Source organism: Prunus persica, chromosome G4 (genome assembly GCF_000346465.2).
Source record: "Prunus persica cultivar Lovell chromosome G4, Prunus_persica_NCBIv2, whole genome shotgun sequence".
NCBI classification, from domain to species: Eukaryota; Viridiplantae; Streptophyta; class Magnoliopsida; order Rosales; family Rosaceae; genus Prunus; species Prunus persica.
Genome location: NC_034012.1, coordinates 4929085 through 4955108, shown reverse-complemented (window position 1 = coordinate 4955108; position 26024 = coordinate 4929085). Strand labels below are relative to the sequence as shown.

Genomic DNA, 26024 nt, shown 5'->3' with positions numbered 1-26024 from the left:
ATGTGACAATTTGGTATCAGAGCCACTCTGCCGTGTGGTGCGAGTGTGCCGACGTGGACGTCAGGCCCTTAAGGGGGGTGGATTGTAAGATCCCACATCAACCAACGGAGATGGGGTGATGTGCCTTATATGTACACACTCACATCCATCTAGCACGAGGCCTTTTGGGAGCTCACTAGCTTCGGAGTCGTAGGAACTCCGAAGTTAACCGAGTTGGAGGCCAAAGCAATCCCAGGATGGGTGACCCACTGGGAAGTTGCTAGTGAGCTCCCAGAAACAAAACCGTGCGGGCAGAGAGGGGGGCCCAAAGCGGACAATATCGTGCTACGGCGGAGTTGATCCCGGGATGTGACACAAATATCCCGGGTAGCCATGCAACCGACGATGATAGAGAGAATGGAGTTAGAGATTGTACTGGTGATGTAGTTGACAATAAGTTGGTCTTGTTGGTACCATTGAGCATGGGTGGGATTGGTTTGGGTAAGGGAGGCAGTGGTGGTTGTGGGTGTTTTGATGGTAGAAGTGGAGGTTTGGGCAGAAGGTTGTTTGTGAATGCCATCAATAAATTTCTAGAGGTCATGACCGACTAAAAAGGGTTTGAGTTGACAGAGCCAAAGGAGGTAGCTGGAGTCAGTAAGCTTGATAAAATGAGAAGAGTTGGGGCTAGGGGAAGGGAGACGGTGGATTTAGACGAAGGGTAAGGCTGATACCATGTAGAGAATATATTTCCTTGTATTGAATGGATTACACAAAGTCCCTATTTATACTGATACAGGAAGTCTACTTAAGGTATGAAATAATACAATCATGAATACAATTAGATTTACAGCAGGAGAAGCTAATTGTTAGGAGGAGATTGTGAAGTTGACTTTTCCATGTGCGCGCTTGGAAGGTTGATGGAAAACACTAATTGAAGTAAAGGCTTACCTGATATTGACACCTTATGGTGGAAAAATGAGTGAGATTTCCGATTCAGAAACTCTTTTCCCACACAGAAAAGGAAATCTATTCAAAACCAGTATATGGTCACTTGGGATGATGACAAGGAAACTGAGAAGTATATTGGCTTAATGAGAAAGCTACATGGCACCATATGTTTCACAAGAGCTGCCTATTTGAATTACAAAGATCTTGACTTGGGAAGGAAGAAGGATATTAATACAAGCTATGCAGAAGCAAGCATTTGCGGTTTGAAGTATTTCAAGAATAAGTTTTAGAAACTTGTTCATGTTAGACCTTAGTTGATCCTGGTAACTTTTTCAGGGATGAACAAAGCACCCCTGTGTGTCCATCTAGGAAGAAATAGAGTTCCAACAATCATACTCTTCTTTAATTCGATCAAAGTGACTAATTTATGAGATTAGATTGTGCCAAGCCAAGCTTGTGGTCCACCTTGGCTAATTATCTATCCCAAGCCCAAGCCAAGCCAAGCTTGTGGGTGTTTTTTTTTCATTCTATTTATTTATTTCCACTATAAATAATAATCTCCTTGTTTGGCTAGCCCTTTTGGAGTTTGGTTTCCACTTTGACCTCAGAGTTAGGTTTTCACCTTGACCTCGTAAATGGGTTTCCACCTTGATTTACAGTTGGGTTTCAACTTCAACTTGGAGTTGGATTCCGCCTCAAGTTGGAGTTGGGTTCCGCCTTGACCTTGCACTTGGGTTTCCACCTCGACTTGGAGTTGGGTTCCGCCTTGACTTGGAGTTGGATTCTTCCTTGACCTCGGAGTTGGGTTCCACCTCCACTTGGAATTGCTTGACCCCAACCTCGACTTGGATTTTAGACCATACCCAAACAGTATCTTCAACATTTACATAATTGTTTATGAAGAAACTTCTTGTTATAAAATGAACTGGAATATGTGCGAATATTGAGCTGCACGTAAAGTAGATGAGACATAGTATTTAACGAGGTTCGACTATGCCTACGTCCTCGGAGGGAGCAGTAGTAACTTTTCCACTATATAAAATAATAGGGCTACAACTTTAGTGTTTACAATATGTGTGGCTCACTGAATTTTCTCTCTTGGAGAATTTCTCTATGCTCTCTTTCCTCTCTACTCACTCACCCTCTTTCTTCCTTCTCTTCCTCTTCTCTGCCTGACTCTCATTCTTCTTTCATCTGGAGGTGTCTATACAAAGGCAGGATAATCCCTTATTTATAGGCAGATTAGTGGAGGTATCCAACCCACGTGAATGTGCACTAAGGGAAAGTTGCAGACAAACTTTACCCAAAATCTCCAAATGAATAGTTAGTGGGCTCCACACAAAAACCTTTACAACACTCCCCCTTAGAGACCACAAATGATATGTCGGTTGCATCATTAAAGACTTGCTTGGAGAAAACCTAGTGAGGTAGAAAACTGATGGAAGGAAGAAAGAAGAGTACAACAATCAGTATAGCATACTTCTGGATGCTCCCCCTGATTAATATCTCCCCTTGATGTCTTCATAACTATCTTTTGGAGTGAGAATCTTTCGGAGTGAGTGGAGGATGTAGCCATTAACAATTCTCGTAGTTGAGTAAGTAAATATATTTCCAGTGAGCTATCTCTATGAAAATCATAGAAATTTTCAGTGTCCGCGTTTCCAACAAAACCTAGGCTATTTGTAAGTTCACTTGACAAGAATATGCCCGTACATGGTGTTATGTGGAGATAGCATCAAATATGCCAAAATGATGGTGATGGAGTTGAGCTCTATCTGGAAAATATGATGTCCGGTCCAATATACTTCCGAAAAATCCTTAAAGTGCCCAACGGATAATCCTCACAAAAATGCTTCAATACTTTCTTAGTATAAGCAAGAATCTCGTTGGCATAATGCTCGATCTTTAAGTCGAGACAAATATTTCTTAACTCTTCAAGAGTTTCAATATGTTGCAAACATATTATAATCAAGTACTCACTGAGGCAATTTATGCGTATTTAGAATTGAGTACAGGTTTTGTGCTTCAGACACATGTCCTTTAGGGACTTGCTTCATGCAATTTCAATCCTTTCATGGATTTTGTTTAAGCGATTAAACTTTATGACACATTATGTAGCTTTCACCCTGCTATTTATATATCTTTAGGGAATCACTTCTGGTGATATACTCCGTGCATCTAATAACCCTTAAAGATAACATGTTGGTCTCCGTAAATGTGCAATAAAGGGGCACAATTGTTTCTGCCAACATTCCTTGTTTCTGCCAGAAATATTGTGTCATACAAAGTAGGTATATTCCCTTTTATTCCGAACACCAAAGTATAACTTTCAGTATTAACATCTTTTGGGGTTTGTTGATGCTCAAAATGGCCCGGCCAATAGTGAGTCCAACTTAGTGATTAGGTATGCGGGGTCTTCAGCAGGGAAGAGAGCTGGGGCCCTTGGTGAAATATAGGTTGATGGGAAACCTGCAGTAGACAAAGTGGGAGAAGCAATCGTTAAGCTTCGGACACCGGTGTGGTGCCAGCCGAAGGTTCTCCGATGCCTAAGTCAGTTACAAGTAGTAATTCTAGCAGAGTAACGGTAAAAGTGGGAGAGTAGTTCTTGCTTTTACCTGGGTACTGTTCCCTATTTATAGGGAGGTGAAAGTGGGAGCTTTGCACAAAGTTCCAATGTGGGACTTTGTGCAAGCCGTTGTGGTGGCGACACGTGTCTTGGAATTAGGTTTGACAGCTGGGAGCTTCGGCAGGTGTCTGGCACCTCGGAAGTGTGTCTTCCTTTGGCACGGGAGAAGGCGTGGCTGCCTTGGTGCTAGTCGCTTTGATGCTGGGTCTGCTCGGTTCATTATGGTGTAAACAGTAGTCCCCCAAGTTCGCGGTCGAGAAGTAACTTCTGGGTTGGGAACTTGTGAGTTTTTATAATTGTAACCGAGCATTCCAGCTTCGTTGGGAGCCGCAGGGCACTCCCTAGTCCCCCAAGTTGGCAAGCTAGGAGTTGCGTCAACACATGGTAGCTGGATACCTGGGTACTTGGGCATATTGCAGGTAGGATGGGAGCTGGGTCCGTAGGGGAGCCAGACCTTCGAGGGAGCCGGGTTCTTTGAAAATTTTGGAGACTCCAAATCTTCCATGGCTCTTGCCGTTCGGCAAGGGTCTAGCTCCCTTTTTTTTTTTTTTTTTTTTTTTGTGAATGGCCGAGCCATTCGAAAATTGAAGACTCTCCAAAGTTTCCCATGGCCCTTGCCGTTCGGCAAGGGTCTAGCTCCATACTTGTTGATTTTTTGAATGGCTGGGCTATTTTGAGAAGGTTGGTGGCTTTCTTAGATTGGGCCTTCGGCAAGTATGAAGGGCTTGAGATGGGCTTCGGCAGGTAGGGTTTTGGAGGAGGGGAGTATATATAACAAAAAGGTGTGGCAACTATGCCGTTCGGCAGCTTTCCCTTCGGCACTTTGGGGTAGAACAAAATTAGGAAATCCCATCTTCGGCAGGAAGTGCTGTCCGAGGGCTGTGGAGGTGCAGATCGGCAGGTGCTGCGGAGGTGGTCCGAGGGGCTCTGCAGGTGGCTGGAGGAGCTGGGCGGTGCAACATTGCTTCGGCAGGGCAAGTCTTCGGCTTCTAGTGTTTGCTTCGGCAAGGGAGTTCCTCGGCTTCTAGTGTTTGCTTCGGCAGCTGGAGCAAGGTACGAAAACAGCACCCGATTTGATTTGGAAGGCCCTTGCCGTTCGGCAAGGGTGATTTGGAGGGAACTTGCGGCCAACTCATCCAAGTTCTAGCCCTTGTCGTTCAGCAGTTGTGGTGAGCATGTCTTCGGCAATTGGTGGCAGCAGCTTCGGCAGTTGTGTCGAAGGGTGCTGGGCAGGTTCAGCAGCTTCGGCAAGGCAGCTCACGGTGAGTAGTTGTATATTTTTAAGAGTCCTTTCAGTATATTTGCGTGGGTCTTGCCGTTCGGCAAGGCCATTGAAATTCCGATTTGCCCGTTTTTGTTGTCTTCGGCAAGAGGGCTGGTCCCATGGGTATGAGTAGTTGTAGAGTCCGTGAGGCTGGGCCGTTTCGCTTGTTTAGTGCAGTTTGTCTTGTGCTTGCCGATTGGAGGTGAGCCCCCAATTTGTTGGTGCCCGGGCCTTGCCGTTCGGCAAGCCCATCCATGATATATGTTGTGAAATGTATTTGGGTTCCTTGATCAAAAATTTGGGCCCGAGCCTTGAATAAATTTGGGCTCTAGCTTTAAACAAATTAGGGGCCTAGCCTTGTAATAATATTGGGCCTATGAAGTAGGCTAGCAAACTTGAAATTTTGGGGACTTCCATTTTGTTTTTGCACGGGCCTTGCCGTTCGGCAAGGCCCCTAAATTTCCCTAAATTTTTTGTTTTTGGTTGTTTGTGTATTTTGAAAATTGAATTTCAAATGGTGTGTAGGTACAAGGGTTTTAGGAGGGAAGATGAAAGGGTGCTAGGGTTTGCTCGTGAATCGAGGCGTGGTACCCTTAGGTGGCTATAGAAAGGAACTTGGGGTGGTGAAGGCACCACACTTGAGTTGAGTTGAGAAAATTTGTGAGAAATTGAAGAAGAGGAGAGGCGATTTCCAGCGATTAGTTTGTGGTGGTGCTTGTGGCTGAGGTGATTTCCGGCGATCCATTCGTGGTGCTACGAACAAGGTTAGACCTTATTTCGCTAGAACCTTTGAATTGAAATGTCTTGCTTTGCATGAACATGTTGAAGGTTAGGAAGAACACATTGAACATGAGCATGAACATGATGAACATGTTGAACATATGTATGAACATGTAGAATTCTTGCCTGGCATGAAGATTTGGCAAATTTTTGTTGTTGTGGTTCGATCCTCTCTGCATGTGCATTTAGTTCCTTTTTCTTGTTTTTCCATATTTGTAGATGTCTGAAAGTTCTGATAGGGAAAGTCTTGACCCCCCTGCCTTTGGTGGGGATGATACTGAGAGTGAAGAGCCCAGCCAGTATATATGTTCTGAAGAGGAGAGTTCAGAGACAGAGGGTCTGGTAGAAGGCACTATAGAAAGTAGGATGATAGGGCCTGGGGTGAGAGGGTTGAGCCATCGGGAGACTCTGGGTCGGCTGCATATAGGGAGATGCAGAGAAATTATATAGAGTTAGAGGCTATAGCAAATCGGGTTCTAGCCTTGCCTCAAACGCAAGAAGTGGGTTCGAGCAACCAGGCATCACCATCAGGGTCTGTGGGTATAGCCGTGGCTTCGGTGTAGAGGGATTAAACATCCGGGTTGGTGTCCCGTTGCCGAGGCGAAATACACTTACAGAAGCGAAATTGGCCCAGCTACGAACAGATTTTTGTGTGCCAGCCTATGTGGGCTTGAGGTTACCCACTGAGGCCGATGTAGTCAGATATCCTTTGGATGGCTCCGTGATGATTTTTACAGATATGTATCCGTGGGTTCAGATGATGTTGGCCAAGTTGGGGTATGCACCGGGGCAGTATAATCCCAACTTTTGGATTCTTCTTCATGGGGTGTATATTGCTTGGTGGTTGGCTGGGTTAGGGGAGCCAACGTTTGAGCAATTCATGTACATGTACTCCATTTCGAAACAGCAGGGGAATTTTGGCTGGGTACAGGCGAATTGCCGAAAGGCGAATGAGAGAGGCTATTTTATTGGACACAAGCCCACAACGCAAAAGTCTTGGAGGAACAGGTGGTGCATGGCCTACGGGGACTGGGAGAGTCCTCCAGGGAAGAGCGTTGTCCAGCACATTCCTACCCACTTCCAGTCTATAGGTCCTTGGCCCCATCTCTTAAGATTGTCCAATGCCTGATTGTGTTGTCTTGGCTCCTATTTTTGGTTCTGTATTTTGTTTGAGCCAATGTAAATGGATAAGTAGTTTCTAACTCTTGATGCAGGTTCGGTGAAGTGGGGCCCTATCTCCAAGGAGCAAGAAGACGAGGTTGAGTGGGTGAGGGCGCAGCTATCAGAGACTGAGCGTGAGTGCGGGAACCTAGTCACGCAGAAGAATTTGTTTGAGTCCGGACTGCTGCAAGGAAGTAAGTACCTGGGTTATCTTTTTGTTGTGTGCTGAGCCTTTGTGAGTTTGAGTAATAGAATTGCTTTGTTTGTTTTGACAGTGGCTGGCATCATAAGGGGGAGCACGAAGGTGGCCGTAGACATTGATGAGGCCGAGATGCAGAAGCGGCTGAGGGAGTCTCGGGCCAAGAAAGCTGAGAAGAGTGCTGGAAAACGACCCAGGGATGATGATGAGGGTCGGGTCGCGGACGTGCTGGGGAAAAGGAAAGCCTTGGAGGAGGCTCATCAGCATGTGATGGGGTCAGGGCCGAGACTTCCGCCCTTTGATCTGCAGGCACCGCCGAAGCTACCCTTCGACATGGAGGACGTGTTCGCTGAAGGGGTAGAGAAGGTAGACTTCGGCAGGCTACGCCAGTAGAAGAAGGAGGTCAACCTGGCTATGCACCGGCAGGAGGTGCCTTTAGTGAACGTCTTCCTGGAAGGTGTGAAGAGCGACCCTGAGGCTCTGGCGAGGACTCCAGCTTCTTCCTTCATTGACCGGGCCCAAAAGACGATCCTCACCTCTGCCTATGTAAGTGTTTGGGCCCTTTTTTGAATGTATTTGTGTTGGATTATTTTTGTGTGGATTGACTAACATGGTTTTTGTTTTGCAGGCCTTTGGCGAGATGTACGTCAGCATGGCCGAGGCTGACAAGGAGATCCAGAGGCTGAAGAGGCGGGATGAGCTAGCCAAGAGCAAAATGACGGAGGCGCAGGAGGCCATCCGAGAGAAGAACGCCTTGCTGGTTCAAAAGGCGGCCCTGGCCAAGGAGGTGGAGGAGCTGAAGAGATCGAAGGCCGAAGAGGTGGTTGCTGCCCGAGTCGAGGCGATTGAGTCCTTCCGATCCTCAGAGGAGCTGAAGAGCTATATCATGGACCGACTGGTTGATGAGCAGCTTCACTGGGAAGATAGGTTGGTTAGGTTCAACCCCTTGGTGGAGATTAACTTTGACACCAGTGGCGAGCCTCCTGCACAGACCCCTCCTGCGGATGCTAGCGCCCCGACACCAGAGGCTGAGCCGGCCACTGAGGATGCCCCGTCGACCGAGTCTTGAAGGCGTTGCCTTCGTTATGTGTTATAGTGATTTTGTACTTTAGTGATTGTGTTGGAACACTGGTTATTTTGTTTATGTACGAACACTTGTCCTTGCCTGGAGCAAGGGTGTTTTTATTTATGATATGAGACTTGGTTCGATATCAATTGTGTTAGTAAAAATGATAACAATGTGAGTGCATGAGAATGAGCCGGAGTCAGGCATTTCATTGAAATAGATGCCGAAAGACAGAAGGTACAAGTGGTCTAGGGTCTAGATACCTTACTTTTACCTTACAGTAAATAATCAAGACCAAAGTATTGTCTTAGGGTCTAGATATGTTTACTCGTAATAGTACTTGAGGTGGTCAGCATTCCACGGGTGAGGCAGCGTCTTGCCTGTAGAATCACGAAGCTGATAAGTGCCGGGGCGGCAGATTTTGATAATCTCATAAGGACCTTCCCATGTAGGGCCGAGGGTACCTTCGTTGGGATTTTTGGTAGCCAAGGAAACTTTGCGCAAGACCCAGTCCCCCATTTTGAAAGCACGGGGCTTGACTCGGGAGTCGTAATATTTGGCGATCCGTTGTTTGTACGCGATATTACGCATGCTCGATTGGTCCCGGAGCTCGTCAATGAAGTCGAGGTTGAGGGCCAACTGCTCGTCATTGGCCGTGGCATCGTAAGTGGAGGTTCGGTATGTGGGCTGGCCAATCTCTACCGAAGCCACGGCCTCGGTTCCAAATGATAGGGAGAACGGCGTTTCACCCGTGGATGTGCGGAAGGTGGTGCGGTAGGACCAAAGTACTTCTGGGAGTAGTTCTGGCCAGCAGCCCTTGGCTTTGTCAAGTTTTGTCTTGAGGGTCTTCTTGATAATTTTGTTCACGGCTTCGACCTGGCCATTGGACTGAGGATGGGCTGGGGAGGCGAAACACAGACGAATCTTGAGGTTGGAACAAAATTGTTTGAATTTGGCGTTGTCAAATTGCTGGCCATTGTCGGTGACGATGGAGTTGGGGATGCCGAAGTGACATACAATGTTTTGCCACACAAAGGATTCGATGCGAGCCGCAGTGATGGTGGCCAAGGCCTCGCCCTCAGCCCACTTGGTGAAGTAGTCTACGGCCACAACTGCATACTTGACTTGGCCCTTGCCCTCTGGCATAGGTCCAATGAGATCCAGTCCCCATTGGGCAAATGGCCAAGGGCTGACGATGGCAGTCAACGGTTCAGCCGGGAGTTGTGGAATGTTGGCAAATCGATGACACTTGTCACATTTCTGGGTGAATTCCTGGGCGTCAGTGTGGAGTGATGGCCAGAAGTATCCTTGGCGGATTGCCTTATGGGCCAGCGAGCGTGCGCCCGAGTGGTTACCGCATATGCCTTCATGGATTTCTCGAAGGACATAGTGACCCTCCTCTGGAGTCAGGCATCGGAGGTAAGGAAGGCTGAAACCCCGCTTGTATAAGGAGCCGTTAATGATCAGGTAACGGGCAGAGCGATGGCGAACGCGTCGTGCTTCGGCCGGATTAGCCGGTAGTGTTTGGTTTTGTAAGAACTGGAGGATGGGGTCCATCCATGTAAGGCTGTGATCAATAGTGCAGATGAGTGGGGCTTGTGTGCTGGGCTGGGCCAAAAACTCGATGTGGATGTGGCGACCCATTCCTTGTTCCAAGGCTGATGCCAACCTGGCTAGTGCATCGGCATGGCTATTCTCGAAGCGAGGCACTTGCTTGAGAGAGTGGGCGTAGAAGGTCGCCAGCAAGTGCCGAGCGTGCTGGAGGTAGGCCGTCATAGAGGCATCCTTAGCCGTGAAGTCCTGGTTGACCTGGTGGATCACGAGTTGTGAATCGCTGAATATCTGAATTTTCCTGGCGTCCATCTCTTTGGCTAATCGAAGACCAGCTAAGAGTGCTTCATATTCGGCCTCATTGTTGGAGGCTTGGAATTTGAAGCGAAGGGCGTACTCGAGGGCAACCTTGTCTGGGGAGATGAGAACGAGGCCGGCCCCACAGCCCTGGGCATTAGAAGAGCCGTCTACGAATAAGGTCCACAGGGGCTGGGTCAAGTCGAGATTGCCTTCGGTGGGGGTTTGGTCCTGGCTAGGAGGGGGATTGGGTTCGGTTATGAGCTGGGTAGCTGCGGAAGTTTGGGGCTCCGTGAATTCGGATAGGAAGTCAGCAACGGCCTGTCCCCTCATAGCCGGGCGGGGTTTGTAATGAATATCAAACTCGTCCAGTTCAATGGCCCATTTGACTAGCCTCCCAGAAGTTTCTGGGTTCTGCAACACCTGTCGGAGCGGTTGGTTGGTTAAGACATGGATGGTGTGAGCTTGGAAATATGGTCGGAGGCGTCTTGCCGAGACGACCAGGGCAAACGCCAATTTTTCGATGTCCGGGTACCGAACTTCGACATCTTGCAATGCCTTACTAACATAATGCACTGGGTGTTCCGCGTTATCCTTTGATCGGATGAGCACAGAGCTAACAGCCGAAGCTGAGATTGAGAGATAAATCATGAGGATGTCTCCGTGCTCAGGGGTGGACAATAAAGGGGCCCGGCCCATATACTCCTTGAGCTCGCTGAAAGCCGTGTCGCATTCAGCAGTCCAGGTGATGTTTCTTTTGGTGCCTTTAAGGGCCTTGAAGAATGGGGCGCAGCGGTCAGTGGCTTTGGAGATAAATCTGGTCAGGGCTGCGACATGCCCTGTAAGGCTTTGGATATCTTTGACCGTCTTAGGTACCATCATGTCTAAGATGGCCTGGATCTTTTCTGGATTGGCCTCAATACCTCTCTGGCTGATCATGAAGCCCAGGAATTTGCCGGAAGCCACCCCGAATGCACATTTGGTGGGGTTAAGCCTCATTTTGTACTGCTTCAGGATGGTGAACATGGCAGAGAGGTTAGGGATGTGTTGGTCAGCTGTGCGACTCTTGACTAGCATGTCATCGACATAGACCTCCATGGTATTGCCAATCAGTGGGGCAAAGAGCTGATTCACCAAACGCTGATAAGTAGCCCCGGTGTTTTTGAGGCCAAAGGGCATCACCTTATAGCAGTAGAGGCCGCGGTCCGTAATGAAAGAGGTGTGGGCCTGATCTTCGGGGTGCATGAAGATCTGGTTGTAACCTAAATAAGCATCCATGAAGCTAAGGAGGGCGTGGCCGGCTGTGGCGTCGACTAGCTGGTCAATGCGGGGTAGCGGGAAGCTGTCCTTTGGGCAAGCCCGGTTAAGGTTGGTGTAGTCGACACACATGCGCCAGCCCTTTCTTGGCTTGCGGACCATCACGACGTTAGCCAACCATGTAGGATAGTCAACCTCCCTGATGAATCTGATGCTACTCAATCGATCCACCTCCGCCCTCATGGCCTCATAGCGCTCGAGATCATAAGCGCGGCGCTTCTGTCAGACTGGTCTGACGGCAGGATTGACGCTAAGCCTATGGGATATGATGTCTGGTGATATGCCAGGCATGTCATTGTAGGACCATGCGAAGACTTCGGAGTTGAGGCGGAGAAAGGCGACCAGGTCAGAGCGAAGTTCTGGCGAGATGGAGGTGCCGATCCGGACTTGTCGATCCGGGATATCGTCATGGAGGGTAAGCAGCTCCAGGTCCTCCATGGGTTCGGCCTGTGGTGCGATGGACTCCTCCCTTGGGTGTTCAGGTGGTTCTGTGCCAGCTTGAGGAGGGGCGGGAGCCTTGGTTACTACTAGGGCTTCACTCCTATGTTGGCGATTGGTGGATTTGACGGCTGAAGCATAGCAGCTCCGGGCTCCGAGTTGGTCGCCGCGCACCGTGCCTGGGCCATTAGGAGTGGGAAACTTCAACAGCAGCATATGCGTGGAAATAAAAGCCCTCATTTGGGCCAAGGCTGGGCGGCCGAGGATGACGTTGTAGGCTGTGGGGCAATCGACGATAAGGAAGGGGGTAGTGATCGTCGTCCGCTGGGGTGCGGCCCTAATTGAGATAGGGAGATGAATGCTGCCAATGGGCTGGACCACATCACCCGAGAAGTTCACAAGGGGTGTGATGCTTCGGTCGAGTAGGTGAGGCGGGACCTGGAGTTCATTGAAGGCCTCGGCAAACATCACACTGACCGAGCTGCCAGTGTCCACCAGGATACGCCCAACGTCGAAGTTAGAAATGTCAGCCCGGATAATGAGTGGATCATCATGGGGGAGGATAACACCACGCTCCTCCTCCTCGCAGAAGGTAATGGGGGCCCAGCCAGTCCTGTGGGTCTTTGGCAATCGTCCCTGCTCGGTGCTGAAGACCTGGTGCGCATAGGTGGAGCGGACATAATGTTTGATGGAGTTGTTGGAGGTGCCAGCCAGGGTAGGACCTCCGCTGATGGTGGAGATCATGTTTATTTGTCGTTGGTGAGGGTTAGGCGGGGCTGGTATGTTGCGCACATAGTTGTCCAGCTTACCCTCCCGGATGAGCCCTTCAATTATGTTGCGCAACGTAACACAAGACTCGGTGTCATGGCCGCTGAATTGATGAAAGCGACAGAAGACCCCCGTGTTTGGCATAGGCTTGTTGGATGGTCTCCGGGGGGTGGCTTGGGGATGATGGGGGCTTCACGCACCAGGACGTTCTCATAGGTGGTGTTGAGGGTCGTAAAAACCTCAAACCTGGGCCTGGGTGTGAATGGAAGTGGGGCCCGATCACCAGGCCTGGGAGGGTTGCTTCCACTAGATTGATGGTGGTTACCATGTCTGCCACGTTTGTTATTGCCGAAGGGATGCTGGTAGCTATCCTTCCGCTTATGTTGTTGGGTATCCTGGGCACTCGGGGCAGGGGTAGAATGCTGAGGTGAGGCTGGGGCGGGTGCTAAAGCAGGTGGAGGATCAGCGAAAGCGTTGCGCATCAGGTTGGCTGGGCCACGCTTGGAATTGAAGTATTCAGCCTTAGCATGGACCGCCGCCTGCTTCATCAGCTCTGCATATGTGTTCCAACTGTTGCTATGAACCAGGTAGCGGAAGTTAGACTCGCGGAGGCCGCTCTTAAAAGCGCCTAAGGCAGCGCGATCGTCAGTGTCTGGGCAGCGGGAGTATTCATGACTGAACCGAGCTGCATATTCCCGAAGGGGTTCGTCCTCAGCCTGCCTAAGCATATACAAGTCGTCGGCAGAGTATAGGCGATCAGTCTGGATCATAAAATGGTCCAGAAACGTCTGCTTGAGACTATCGAAGGAGTTGATGGTGCGGGGGTGGAGCCTGTAGAACCAATTCAGGACCGCGCCGCTGAGGGTGGAAGGGAAAAGGAGGCACATGCCTTCATCAGTGAGGCCTTTGCACCCAAGGGCAGACTAGAAGGAGTGGATGTGGGTGAGAGGGTCCTCCGTGCCAGTGTAGAAAGCGATGCGGAGTGGCTGGATATCTTTCTCCTGGTGGTAGTGGAGGATGCGTTCGGTAAAGGGCCCTGGTCGTGGTTTTGCCTAGAGGGGTTGATGGCTGCGATGTTGTTCGCTTTCCAGGCGCCGGACCTTTTCGAAGAGAAGCCTCATGGCCGGGTCGGCATGAGGAAGAGTTTCAGGTGCCAAAGGCCTGGGGGCGGGACAGACAGGGACTGGGGATTGTTCCCAATTTTCCAGCGCCCCGGTGTGGTAATTTGGCCAGGTCTCTGAATTATAAAATTCCCAAGTATCCGAGTCCCCGACACCTTCATCGTCGGGTATGCGGACGGGGGCTGGCGAGGGGCCCAGGTGTGTCACCCGTGGGTCTTCGAGGTTGACAGGGATAGGGATCGGCCTTGGCTGACGGTCCGAGAGGCGATCCCTGCAATCTTGGTAGATCCTGACTGGTTCATGGGGTCGGTCCCTCGGTGGGGGAACGCAAAAGGGTCGTGACTGGGTTATCTCCGGATGAAGGTGGTCTTTACCCTTGCGGAGCCTAGCTTGGGCCGAGGCACTGTGGCTGGAATGTACTGGCTGGTTCGGCTGAGTAAGCCCAACGTTCTGGGTGAGGTCTTGCTGGGCATCCTGGGTGTGAGTCCTTTCCCAGTTCCGCTTTAAAGCACGGTAGTCATGTTCTAGCTCAACGTTCCTGCAATGAAGGTGCTCATATTTTTCCGACATTTTAGTGACACTGTCGCAGAGGCGCTCCACTTCTGCCTGGAGAGTGGCATCTTCCGAAGATTTCCTTCTAGAAGTACCACCGCGGGGGGTATGATGCTGGGTATCGTGGCTATCCTCGGTCGGCATAGCAGAGTGTGGGGTGAAGAAGAGGCGACGGGGCCTGAGGGGTGAAGGAGCCAGCTAGGCTGATAGAGAATGCAGGGATTCAAGTGTCGAATTCCCACAGACGGCGCTAAACTGTTGATGCTCAAAATGGCCCGGCCAATAGTGAGTCCAACTTAGTGATTAGGTATGTGGGGTCTTCAGCAGGGAAGAGAGCTGGGGCCCTTGGTGAAATATAGGTTGATGGGAAACCTACAGTAGACAAAGTGGGAGAAGCAATCGTTAAGCTTCGGACACCGGTGTGGTGCCAGCCGAAGGTTCTCCGATGCCTAAGTCAGTTACAAGTAGTAATTCTAGCAGAGTAACGGTAAAAGTGGGAGAGTAGTTCTTGCTTTTACCTGGGTACTGTTCCCTATTTATAGGGAGGTGAAAGTGGGAGCTTTGCACAAAGTTCCAATGTGGGACTTTGTGCAAGCCGTTGTGGTGGCGACACGTGTCCTGGAATTAGGTTTGGCAGCTGGGAGCTTCGGCAGGTGTCTGGCACCTCGGAAGTGTGTCTTCCTTCGGCACGGGAGAAGGCGTGGCTGCCTTGGTGCTAGTCGCTTTGATGCTGGGTCTGCTCGGTTCATTATGGTGTAAACAGGGTTCGTACTGTGGGTTTGTTCTTTCACGTTCATTCTCATCTATAATGGAATTGCCTCATTCCATTTTGGCCAATGATATTGTCGACATTTAATAATTGAACGTGGTTCCAACACAGCCCATTGATGATTTGAGTAGCTACTCCAAAATCAAAATTTGTCATTCATTAATTCATGATCCCACCATTCTCATTTGCATGCGCATGCATCAATTATAATCATTTCTTTGCTTTTGGGTACCCAAGCCACTTCATGGGGCTTTTATTATGTGAGAATGTGGATTATAACCTCCAATGGAGCGTTATTTTACAGTAGGGCGTGGATAATCTCCATTTAGGGAGTTGGAACATTTAGAACCCATATATCTGTCATGCTGCAGGCATGCCACAGATTAATACATACATGTCAATTAATTTCTGGGACTTTAACCCATACAATTTGCTATGCATTAGGCGTGCACAATATCAATATTGACATGTTAAAGGATTGTCCTTTCGGGACTTCAATCCACATCATTTGCTACGCAACAAGCGTGCATCATATTGATCACTGCTATACCCATATTCTGTTCTTATGGGACTTTAATCTGTGCAGTGTATTATCAATGTATCCAACTTGCAATCTGTAAAATTTGCATTAATAATTCATGGATATATACAAGCCATTCTTTTGGAACGGACTTATCTCCCCATTTGGTTACCTTTCAAGATAAAATATCAAATAAGTATATAAGCATAAAATAACACAAGTATTGCTTACATCCTTAGGTGGGAGAAACTTTTCTCAAGTATCATTCAAGCTCGTATCGGCCCAGTAAATATAATGTAGCGCTTGATGATCTAGTTATATCCTACAAGAGCAAAAATTACAATTCTTCTCTCTGTCAAAAACAAATAACCCTCAGAGTTAGGATCACTGCATGGATTCTTTCTTTGAATGTTCGTTCTAAAGAAATAAAATCCCTTATGAACAGAGAGTTATAAAAAGAAAGAAAAGATACAAAAATTGTGATATTGATTGAAAGGTAAGGTAAGCAATCAGGTGAGGAAGCTGATGAGAGCAGACAACAAACTCTCATTTCTCCTAGTCTAGAAGAACTTCAGGAGATTAGAGCATGTGGTCGCCTTCACAGTTCCCCAATGTAGCAGAAACGTGATCAGGGATAGTCTCGCTTCCTGAATAGATGATCAGAGATAGTTTTGCTTCTTAAGCACATTCAGTGTTCACTGATATGAAAAATAAGGGGATATCGCATCTCTAGATCTACAAAGAAAATTTCGTTAGTAGCACATTTATACACAAATACAAGGAATATGTAGAACTGGTGAATTTCAAATTAACCATAGGAAAATTGTGAGATTCTAGGGGTACTTTTGAAAAAGTAGCTCCGTGAAATCCGCAAAGCAAGATCGGCTTTGACGAAAATAATACTTGAAAACACCGAAAGTGCCGACAAACATTAATGGAGGCCGCGTGAAGTTTTGGAATCTGGAAAAGAAAAAGAGAATATGAGGATCTGAGATAATATTGGGATCCTGGAAAATGTAGCCATATTTCCTCCTATAGATATTGCCTTTGCAAAACTTGATTTGAGCAACTGCGTTTCAACTCAAGTTCCTTCATTTTCTGAAACTTTAGTTTTTCTAAGACTTTCTTCTAAACCTTCTTAAAATGGCTTCTTCTTCTTCCTGCCCAAATTATTTCAATTTAAATGATGCTCCCACAACAACCAATGACCCCAAAGTTTGGTGTCCATCCTTTGTATCCCAAAATTGTCATCTCACAATTAATGATTCTGTGATGATGAATGATGCTACTGCTGTCATAGTAGCTAGGAATTTCATTACTTCAATGGATGAAATACTGTTGACAGGGAGGTCTGAGGAAGAGGCTATTGATGACTCAATGGCTTCTTGCATTCAGAGTGCTGCTTCTGTTTCTAACATGGCTAATCGTTTGCGTGCCAGAGCAAACGAGGTTCAGAAGCTAACAACTGAAAATTCGTCTCTTCAAAGAATGCTTCATGAGTCTCAACAGGAGGTTAAGAAACTTAAAGAAGAGAATAATGCCTTGTTGAAATTGGTGAGTTCGTACTCTGTTGATACACTGAGAAGGCTAGACATGTTGCAGGTCTCCAATGAAAGAATTCTGGGAGACCAGGAGAAGCTCATGGCTAACTTAAGAGGCGCCGTCCTCTTCCTTCAGAGGCTTCCAGAACATAATGTAATTTTATAGATTTTACAGGGCCAGCACCTTCATTGCAGGTGGAAAAAATCTATCTGTTGTATGCTCCTTTCTTATTATAATAATTCTCACAGTCTTAAACTTGCACCTGTGGTTTTTACGTCTTTTCAAAATGACAGTTTGAAACCTTGTGCCTTATAGATTCAAATAACCACATCGACTCTCCCAAATCCCGGAACTCCTGGCCCAGGTTAAACACAAACTCAGAATTTATTCGCCCTTTTCAAATGGACATAAAATATGAATTGAGTAAAAGCCACGATAATATCGCAATATAGTAGTGAAGAGCATTAACTACTATATACCCACAGCTTCAAGTTCAGGATATCTCATATATTTGGATCCATGGGCTTCCGGCCCAGATATAATAAAATATGTGGGGAGCCTCAATTCATCATTTGAAGTTTATACTGATATTATCCATTTCGCGATGTAGTCTTAACAACCAGAATTCACAAAATATATTTCTTCCTTGAGGTGTCGATTATAACAAAATTGAACTTTATTAAATTCATCATCTTCTTATGCCAAAGAAATATGTGGCTTACCACAATCTACAATAATACCTCAAAGGTTGTCCATTTAACTGTTGGAACTTTAGGTTCTCAACACTGTTAGATTTTGAACTTCAAGCTAAAGTCACATATTCTCATGGTATGGACATTTTTACAATTTTCTGTACATATTTGGGGACTTCAAGTTCTTACGTAATTGTCCATATTTTGAGAAACTTCTGGCATCTTATTTAATTGCTCATCCATGAGTATAAGGAACTGCAGGTTCCCTTTTGTATATAGTGACGGTTTACCCAAAATGGTCAATATTTATGCATACATCACTATTCATGTATACAGTACTATTCATCAAGTCATGAATACGTATATATTCATGTGTACAGTACATTTGCCAATATAGTTACTATCCATGTGTACGACACTTTTAACTAATACGGTACTGTTACATCATCAAGGAACTCTATGTCCTTATTTACATGTCAAGGATCAAGGATCTTTAAGTCCGATCTCTTGTTTACAAGTATAGTACTGGAGAGACTGCCAGCTCTCATATCATTATCATCATCAAGGATCTTCTGGTCCTGATGTAATTGTATGATGAGGATCAAGGATCATACCACACAATTAATCCATAAAATAAATTGCTGGTAAATAAATCACTGGTATGGACGATAAACCTGCACCATACTTTAAATAAATGTAAATGTGCGGTAAAATAAATTCATAAATTAAATTGCTTGTTGTATGGACGTTAATCCGCACCATACCTTAAATAAAATTAAATGTGCGGTAGAGTAAATCCATAAAGTATGAGGGTAAATTCCACATCATACTTTAAGTAAAAGTAAATGTGCGATAAAGTAAACGTGCTTGTATGGGCACTAATTCTGCTCCATGCATTTAAATAAAAATAAAGGCATGGACGATAAACCCGCGCCACCCTTTTAAATAGATACTGTTGTATGGGTAATAAACCTACACCATACAGTAAATAAATTGTATGGGTAATGAACCTACACCATACAATAAATAAAGTAACTGTGTGGATAAAACCGCCACTATATATATATTCATAAAGTATATTAGTATTATAAATATATATATATACATTTTATATTATATTATCACCTTTCAATATTAATATTATAATTATATATATAAGATAACCATATATAAAAGTAACCAATAATCAAATGATAAGGATGTGTTCTGTGTATATACATGCTCCCAATTGCATATGTTCATTTCTTTTTGCCATTATAATATATTAAACCAAAAACAGCTTTCCAACATATCTTATCATATTAAATTGGTTATGTGCATGTTTGAATTCAAGCATCTGCTTTTCCAATGTCACCAGTACACCTGAGAGCTTCTCGTGCTGATAACGTGTTATAAAATGAACTGGAATATGTGCAAATATTGAGCTGCACGTAAAGCAGATGAGACACAGCATTTAACGAGGTTCGACTATGCTTATGTCCTCGGAGAGCAGCAGCATTAACTTTTCCACTATATAAAATAATGTACAACTTTAATGTTTACAATATGTGTAGCTCACTGAATTTTCTCTCTTGGAGAATTTCTCTCTGCTCTCTTTCCTCTCTACTCACTCACCCTCTTTCTTCCTTCTCTTCCTCTTTTCTGCCTGACTGTCATTCTTCTCTCGTCTGGAGGTGTCTATGCAAACGCAGGATAATGCCTTATTTATAGGTAGATTGGTAGAGGTAGCCAACCCACGTGAATGTGCACTAAGGGATAGTTGCAGACAAACTTTACTCAAAGTCTCCAAATAAATAGTTAGTGGGCTCCACACAAAAACCTTTACAACACTTCTTCCTTTTTGAAAACATTTTTTGAAAGGTCTAAAAATACTGTATAACCTTTTTCTTTTTCAGTCTCTTGCGTATGCTCCTATCTTTTCAATTATTGAAAAATCATCGATGGTTATCCAATGGCTGCATTGTTCTTTCAACTCAAACTACCTATATAAGTGAGCTCAGAGCTCATACCATTCCACATGCACAGAGAAATAGAGATCTCACACGCAAAACTAGTTCCACTTCTACTTCTCATCCTTCTCAACTCAGTTTGGTGCACAACTTGCCAACTCAATTTCTGAAAGCTTTCTTCTACGTTTTTCCTTCCACAACTTGAAACTCAATTTCTGATATTTTTCTTTTCCTATTTTGAGAGGCGATAATATACTAAACTCACACACACTACAAGGATAGTAGGAATCGAACCCGGGACTTTGTCTGGGGGAGCAATTGCTCCAAACAACAACATTAGTGGGTACTTTACTTCTGATATCTATATTTTAGTGAGTAGCAAGAAGGTTTAAAAATCAGCATTCATTTGCTGCTTACTAGGTGTCCAAACAATAATGCAACTTCATTGTTTTCACAGACAAATGATAATGCAACAGTTTATTTATTTATTTTTACAATGACTTCTTTGTTGTAAAAGTTTGAAGGTGGAGCCCACAGAGGAAGTTTCCTTGCATCTTCCAGGAACTTTCCCTTCCCTGTATTTATCAATTCAGGAAGTTTCCTTGCATCTTCCAGGAACCTTCCCTTCCCTGTATTTTCATCTTCCAGGAACTTTCCCTTCCCTGTATTTATCAATTCAGGAAGTTTCCTTGCATCTTCCAGGAACCTTCCCTTCCCTGTATTTTACCAAAACCTTAGCCTATAAATAGGCTTGCTCATTCACTTGTAATACACACCAAAATGAAGAGAAGAATGAGTGAGGAAAGAAAGAAAGGAAGAGAAGGAAGAAAGAGGGTGAGTAAGTAGAGAGAAAAATAGAGTGGAGAGAAATTTCTCCAAGAGAGAAAAATTAGTGAGCCACATATATTGTAAACACTAAAGTTGTAGCCCTATTATTTTACATAGTGGAAAAGTTACTACTGCTGCTCTCCGGGGACGTAGGCATAGCCGAACCTCGTTAAATACTGTGTCTCATCTACTTTACGTGCAGCTCAATATTCATACATATTCCAGGTTATTTTTATAACACGTTATCAGCACGAGAAGCTCTCAGGTATAATTTTTGTGCTGCACTATTATTTATACTTTATGAAATTTACTTTACTGCACATTTATTTTATTTACTGTATGGTGTAGGTTTATTACCCATACAACAGTATTTATTTAAAAGGGTGGTGCGGGTTTATCGTCCACGCCTTTACTTTTATTTAAATGTATGGAGCAGAATTAGTGCCCATACAAGCACAATTTACTTTACCGCACATTTAATTTTATTTAAAGTATGGTGCGGGATTAACGTCCATACAGCAAGCAATTTAATTTATGAATTTAATTTACCGCACATTTACATTTATTTAAAAGGGTGGTGCGGGTTTATCGTCCACGCCTTTACTTTTATTTAAATATATGGAGCAGAATTAATACCCATACAAGCACCTTAACTTTATGAATTTAATTTACCGCACATTTACATTTATTTAAAGTGTGGTGCGGGTTTATCGTCCATACCAGTAATTTATTTACCAGCAATTTATTTTATGGATTAAATGTGCTGTATGATGAGTTTTTACAGTATGCAGATCAGGACCAGAAGTTCCTTGATCCTCATCATACAATTACATCAGGACTTGAAGATCCTTGATGATGATATTAATATGAGAGCTGGCAGTCTCTCCGGTACTGTATTTGTAAACATGTGATCGGACTTAAGGGTCCTTGATCCCTGACATGTAAATAAGGACCTAGAGTTCCTTAATGATGTAACAGTACCATATTGGTTCATGGTGCCGTACACATGTATGATAACTGTACTGGCAGATGAATAGATACGTATTCATGACTTGATGAATAGTACTATTCACATGAATAGTGACGTATGCATAAATATTAACCATTTTGGGTAAACCGTCACTATATACAAAAGGGAACCTGCAGTTCCTTAAACTCATGGATAAGCAATTAAATGAGATGCCAGAAGTTCCTCAAGATATGGACAATTATGTAAGGACTTGAAGTCCAGAAATATGTACAGAAAATTGTAAAAATGTCCATACCATGAGAATATGTGGCTTTGGCCTGAAGTTCAAAATTTACAGTGTTGAGAACCTGAAGTTCCAACAATTAAATGGACAACCCTTGAGGTATTATTACAAATTGTGGTATGCCACCTATTTCTTTGGCATAAGAAGATGATGAATTTAATAAAGTTCGATTTTGTTATAATCGACACCTCAAGGAAGAAATATATTTTGTGAATTCCGGTTGTTAAGAATACACTGCGAAATGGATAATATTAATATAAACCTCAAATAATGAATTGAGGCTCCCCACATATTTTGTTATATCTGGGCCGGAAGCCCATGGATCCAAATATATGAGAGATCCTGAACTTGAAGTTGTGGGTATATAGTAGTTAATGCTCTTCACTACTATATTGCGATATTATCATGGCTTTTACTCAATTCATATTTCATGTCCATTTGAAAAGGGCAAATAAATTCTGAGTTTGTGCCCAGGCCAAAAGTTCCGGGCTACCATGCGATAAAATATGAAATTTGGGAGAGACAATGTGGTTATTTGAACCTATAAAGCACAAGGTTCCAAATCGTCATTTTGAAAAGACGTAAAAACCACAGGTGCAAGTTTAAAAATATGCGCAATTATTATAACAGGAACATACAACAGATAGATTTTTTCCTGCAATGAAGGTGCAGGCCCTGTAAAATCTATAAAATTACATTATGTTCTGGAAGCCTCTGAAGGAAGAGGACGGCGCCTCTTAAGCTTAGCCATGAGCTTCTCGTGGTCTCCCAAAATTCTTTCATTGGAGACCTGCAGCATGTCTAGCCTTCTCAGTGTATCAACAGAGTACGAACTCACCAGTTTCAACAAGGCATTATTCTCTCCTTTAAGTTTCTCAACCTCCTGTTGAGACTCATGAAGCATTCTTTGGAGAGACGAATTTTCAGTTGTTAAATTCTCAACCTCGTTTGCTCTGGCACGCAAACGATCAGCCATGTTAGAAACAGAAACAGCACTCTGAATGCTAAAAGCCATTGAGTCATCAATAGCCTCTTCCTCTGATCTCCCTGTCAACAACATTTCATCCATTGGAGTAATGAAATTCCTAGCTACTATGACAGCAGTAGCATCATTCATCATCACAGAATCATTAACTGTGAGATGACGATTTTTGGATACAAAGGATGGACGCCAAACTTGGGCGTCACTGGTTGTTGTGGGAGCATCATTTAAATTGAAATAATTTGGGCAGGAAGAAGAGGAAGCCATTTTTTTTTAAGAAGGTTTCGAAGAAAGTCTTAGAAAAACTAAAGGCTCGGAAAATGAAGGAAGTTGAGTTGAACGCAGTTTGCAAAGGCAATATCTATAGACGAAAATGTGGCAACTTTTCAGGACCCCAATATCTTCTCGAATCCCCATATTATCTTTTTCTTTCCCAGAGTCCAAAAACTTCACGTGGCCTCTAATAATGTCTGTCGGCACTTTCGGCGTTTTTCAAAGTATTATTTTCAAAGCCGATCTTGCTTTACGGATTTCACGGAACTACTTTTTCAAAAGTATCCCGAGAATCTCGCAATTTTCCTATGGTTAATTTGAAATTCACCGGTTCTACCTATTCATTGTATTTGTGTATAAATGTGTTACTAACGAAATTTTCTTTGCAGAAGACATCCAGTTTTCTCCATACCTAGTGATGCGATATCTACTTGTTTTTCTTATCAGTGAGCACTTAATATGCCTGAGAAGCAAGACTATCTCTGATCATCCATTCAGGAAGCAAGACTATCCCTGATCACGTTTCCACTACATCAGGAAACTGTGAAGGCGATCTTATGCTCTAATCTCCGGAAGTCCTTCTAGACTAGGAGATATGAGAGCTTATTGTCTGCTCCCACCAGCTTCCTTCCCTGATTGCTTACCTTCTCTTGCAATCAATATCACATTATTTTTGCATTTTTTCTCTTTTTATAACTCTCTGTTCATAAGAGATTTTATTTCTTTAGAATGAACATCTGAAGAATGAATCCATGAAGTAATCCTAACTATGAGGGTTATTTGTTTTGACAGAGGCAAAAGAGTTGTGATTTTTTGCTCTTGCAGGATATAACTAGATCATCAAGCGCTACATTATATTTACTGGGCTGATATGAGCTTGAATGATACTTGAGAAAAGTTTCTCCCACCTAAGGATGTAAGCAATACTTGTGTTATTTTATGCTTATATACCTATTTGATATTTTATCTTGAAAGGTAACCAAATGAGGAGATAAGTCCGTTCCAAAAGAATGGCTTGTATGTATCCATGAATTATTAACGCAAATTTTACAGATTGCAAGTTGGATACATTGATAATACACTGCACAGATTAAAGTCCCATAAGAACAAAATATGGGTATAGCAGTGATCAATATGATGCACGCCTGTTGCGTAGCAAATGATGTGGATTGAAGTCCCAAAAGGACAATCCTTTGACATGTCAATATTGATATTATGCACGCCTAATGCGTAGCAAATTATATGGGTTAAAGTCCCATAATATGGGTTAAAGTCCCATAAATTAATTGACATGTATGTATTAATCTGTGGCATGCCTGCAGCATGACAGATATATGGGTTCTCAATGTTCCAACTCCCAAAATGGAGATGATCCACGCCCTACTACTAAATAACGCTCCGATGGAGGTTATAATCCACATTCTCACATAATAAAAGCCCCCTGAAGTGGCTTAGGTACCCAAAAGCAAAGGAATGCTTATAATTGATGCATGCGCATGCACATGAGAATTGTGAGATCATGAATTGATGAATGACAATTTTTGATTTTGGAGTAGCTACTCAAATCATCAATGGGCTGTGTTGATTGGAACCACGTTCAATTATTAAATGTCGACAATATCATTAGCCAAAATGGAACGAGGTAATTCCATTATAAATGAGAATGAACGTGAAAGAACAAACCCACAATACGAACCCCAAAATTTGTTAATACTGAATTTATACTTGGGTGTTCGGAATAAAAGGGAATATACCTACTTTGTATGACACACTGTTTCTGGCAGAAACAAGGAATGTTGGGTTTTCTCCATATTTACAGATTCAATTGTGTTCCCCCCTTATTACACAATTACGGAGACCAACATATTATCTTTAAGGGTTATTAAATGCACGGAGCATATCGCCAGAAGCGATTCCCTAAAGATGTATAAATAGCTGGGTTAAAGCTATATAATGTGTCATAAAGCTTAATCCCTTTTAAACAAAATCCGTTGAGAGGATTGACATTGCATAAAGCAAGTCCCTAAAGGACATGTGCTTGAAGCACAAAATTTGTACTCAATATTAATATGCATAAATTACCTCAGTGAGTACATTGATTATAATGTGATTGCAACACATTAAAGCTTCTGCAGAATTCATGAAATATTTGTCTCGATCGAGCATTATACCAACGAGATTCTTGCTTATACTAAGAGAGTCTTATCCGTTGGTCCTTAAATGTTTTTCCGGAAGTATACTAGACCAGATAGAGCTCAGCTCCACACTGTACTTTTTTTCCTTTATCCAGGTTTTTATCCCATTGGGTTTTTCCTGGTAAGGTGTTAACGAGGCAGTGTAGCTCAAGGGTTTAGGGTATACTATGAAAAATTTTATGGTCGCTTACTGGACAAAAGCTAGTCCTAAATTTTTCAGGGGGAGATATACACAAAGGGGAGCATGGTATTAATAAAGACCTTCATACACTATTGACTCACAGCAACAGTGTCAACTATGATATTCAGACAGATGATCAACAGTATGGCTTAAAGATATTTTGCCAAGCATCAGGGGGAGCGTGCTGTCAATACAGACCCTTACACACTGTACTCTTTTTCCTTCGTCTAGGTTTTTATCCCACTGGGTTTTTCCTGGCAAGGTTTTAACGAGGCAGTGTCGCACGCGCGTCAATATACACAGAATTTTATGTTACACGTGATTATGTACTCTTTTTCCCTTCGACCAGTTTTTGTCCCACTGGGTTTTTACTGGCAAGGTTTTTAACGAGGCATATTCCATATCATTTGTGGTCTCCAAGGGGGAGTGTTGTAAAAGTTTGAAGGTGGAGCCCACAGAGGAAGTTTCCTTGCATCTTCCAGGAACTTTCCCTTCCCTGTATTTATCAATTCATGAAGTTTCCTTGCATCTTCCAGGAACTTTCCTTCCCTGTATTTATCAATTCAGGAAGTTTCCTTGCATCTTCCAGGAACTTTCCTTCCCTGTATTTATCAATTCAGGAAGTTTCCTTGCATCTTCCAGGAACCTTCCATTCCCTGTATTTTACCAAAACCTTAGCCTATAAATAGGCTTGCTCATTCACTTGTAATACACACCAAAATGAAGAGAAGAATGAATGAGGCAAGAAAGAAAGGAAGAGAAGGAAGAAAGAG

General features: G+C 44.1%; 2 protein-coding genes across 2 annotated transcripts; both read right to left on the bottom strand.

Moving 5' to 3' along the window:
- On the bottom strand, positions 8348 to 11371 carry LOC109948519. Its single transcript, XM_020561687.1, has 2 exons — positions 8944 to 11371; positions 8348 to 8826 (listed from the first exon to the last, which is right to left on the bottom strand). The coding sequence occupies exons 1-2, from the start codon at positions 11369 to 11371 to the stop codon at positions 8348 to 8350; spliced, it is 2907 nt and encodes a 968-aa protein (XP_020417276.1).
- LOC109948518 lies at positions 11411 to 13281 on the bottom strand. The gene is made up of 2 exons (XM_020561686.1): positions 12641 to 13281; positions 11411 to 12497 (listed from the first exon to the last, which is right to left on the bottom strand). Exons 1-2 carry the CDS (start codon positions 13279 to 13281, stop codon positions 11411 to 11413), a joined length of 1728 nt encoding a protein of 575 aa, XP_020417275.1.

Excerpts from the sequence above, each read along its gene's own strand:
- LOC109948519 (XM_020561687.1), bottom strand. The coding sequence starts at position 11,371 with ATGAGGGCGGAGGTGGATCGATTGAGTAGCATCAGATTCATCAGGGAG. Across the intron at positions 8,827-8,943 it reads TTGTTCCAACCTCAAGATTC|AACTACTCCCAGAAGTACTT; the intron begins GTCTGTGTTTCG and ends GCTGCTGGCCAG.
- LOC109948518 (XM_020561686.1), bottom strand. The coding sequence starts at position 13,281 with ATGTGCCTCCTTTTCCCTTCCACCCTCAGCGGCGCGGTCCTGAATTGG. Across the intron at positions 12,498-12,640 it reads CCATTCACACCCAGGCCCAG|CGGCCATGACACCGAGTCTT; the intron begins GTTTGAGGTTTT and ends TCATCAATTCAG.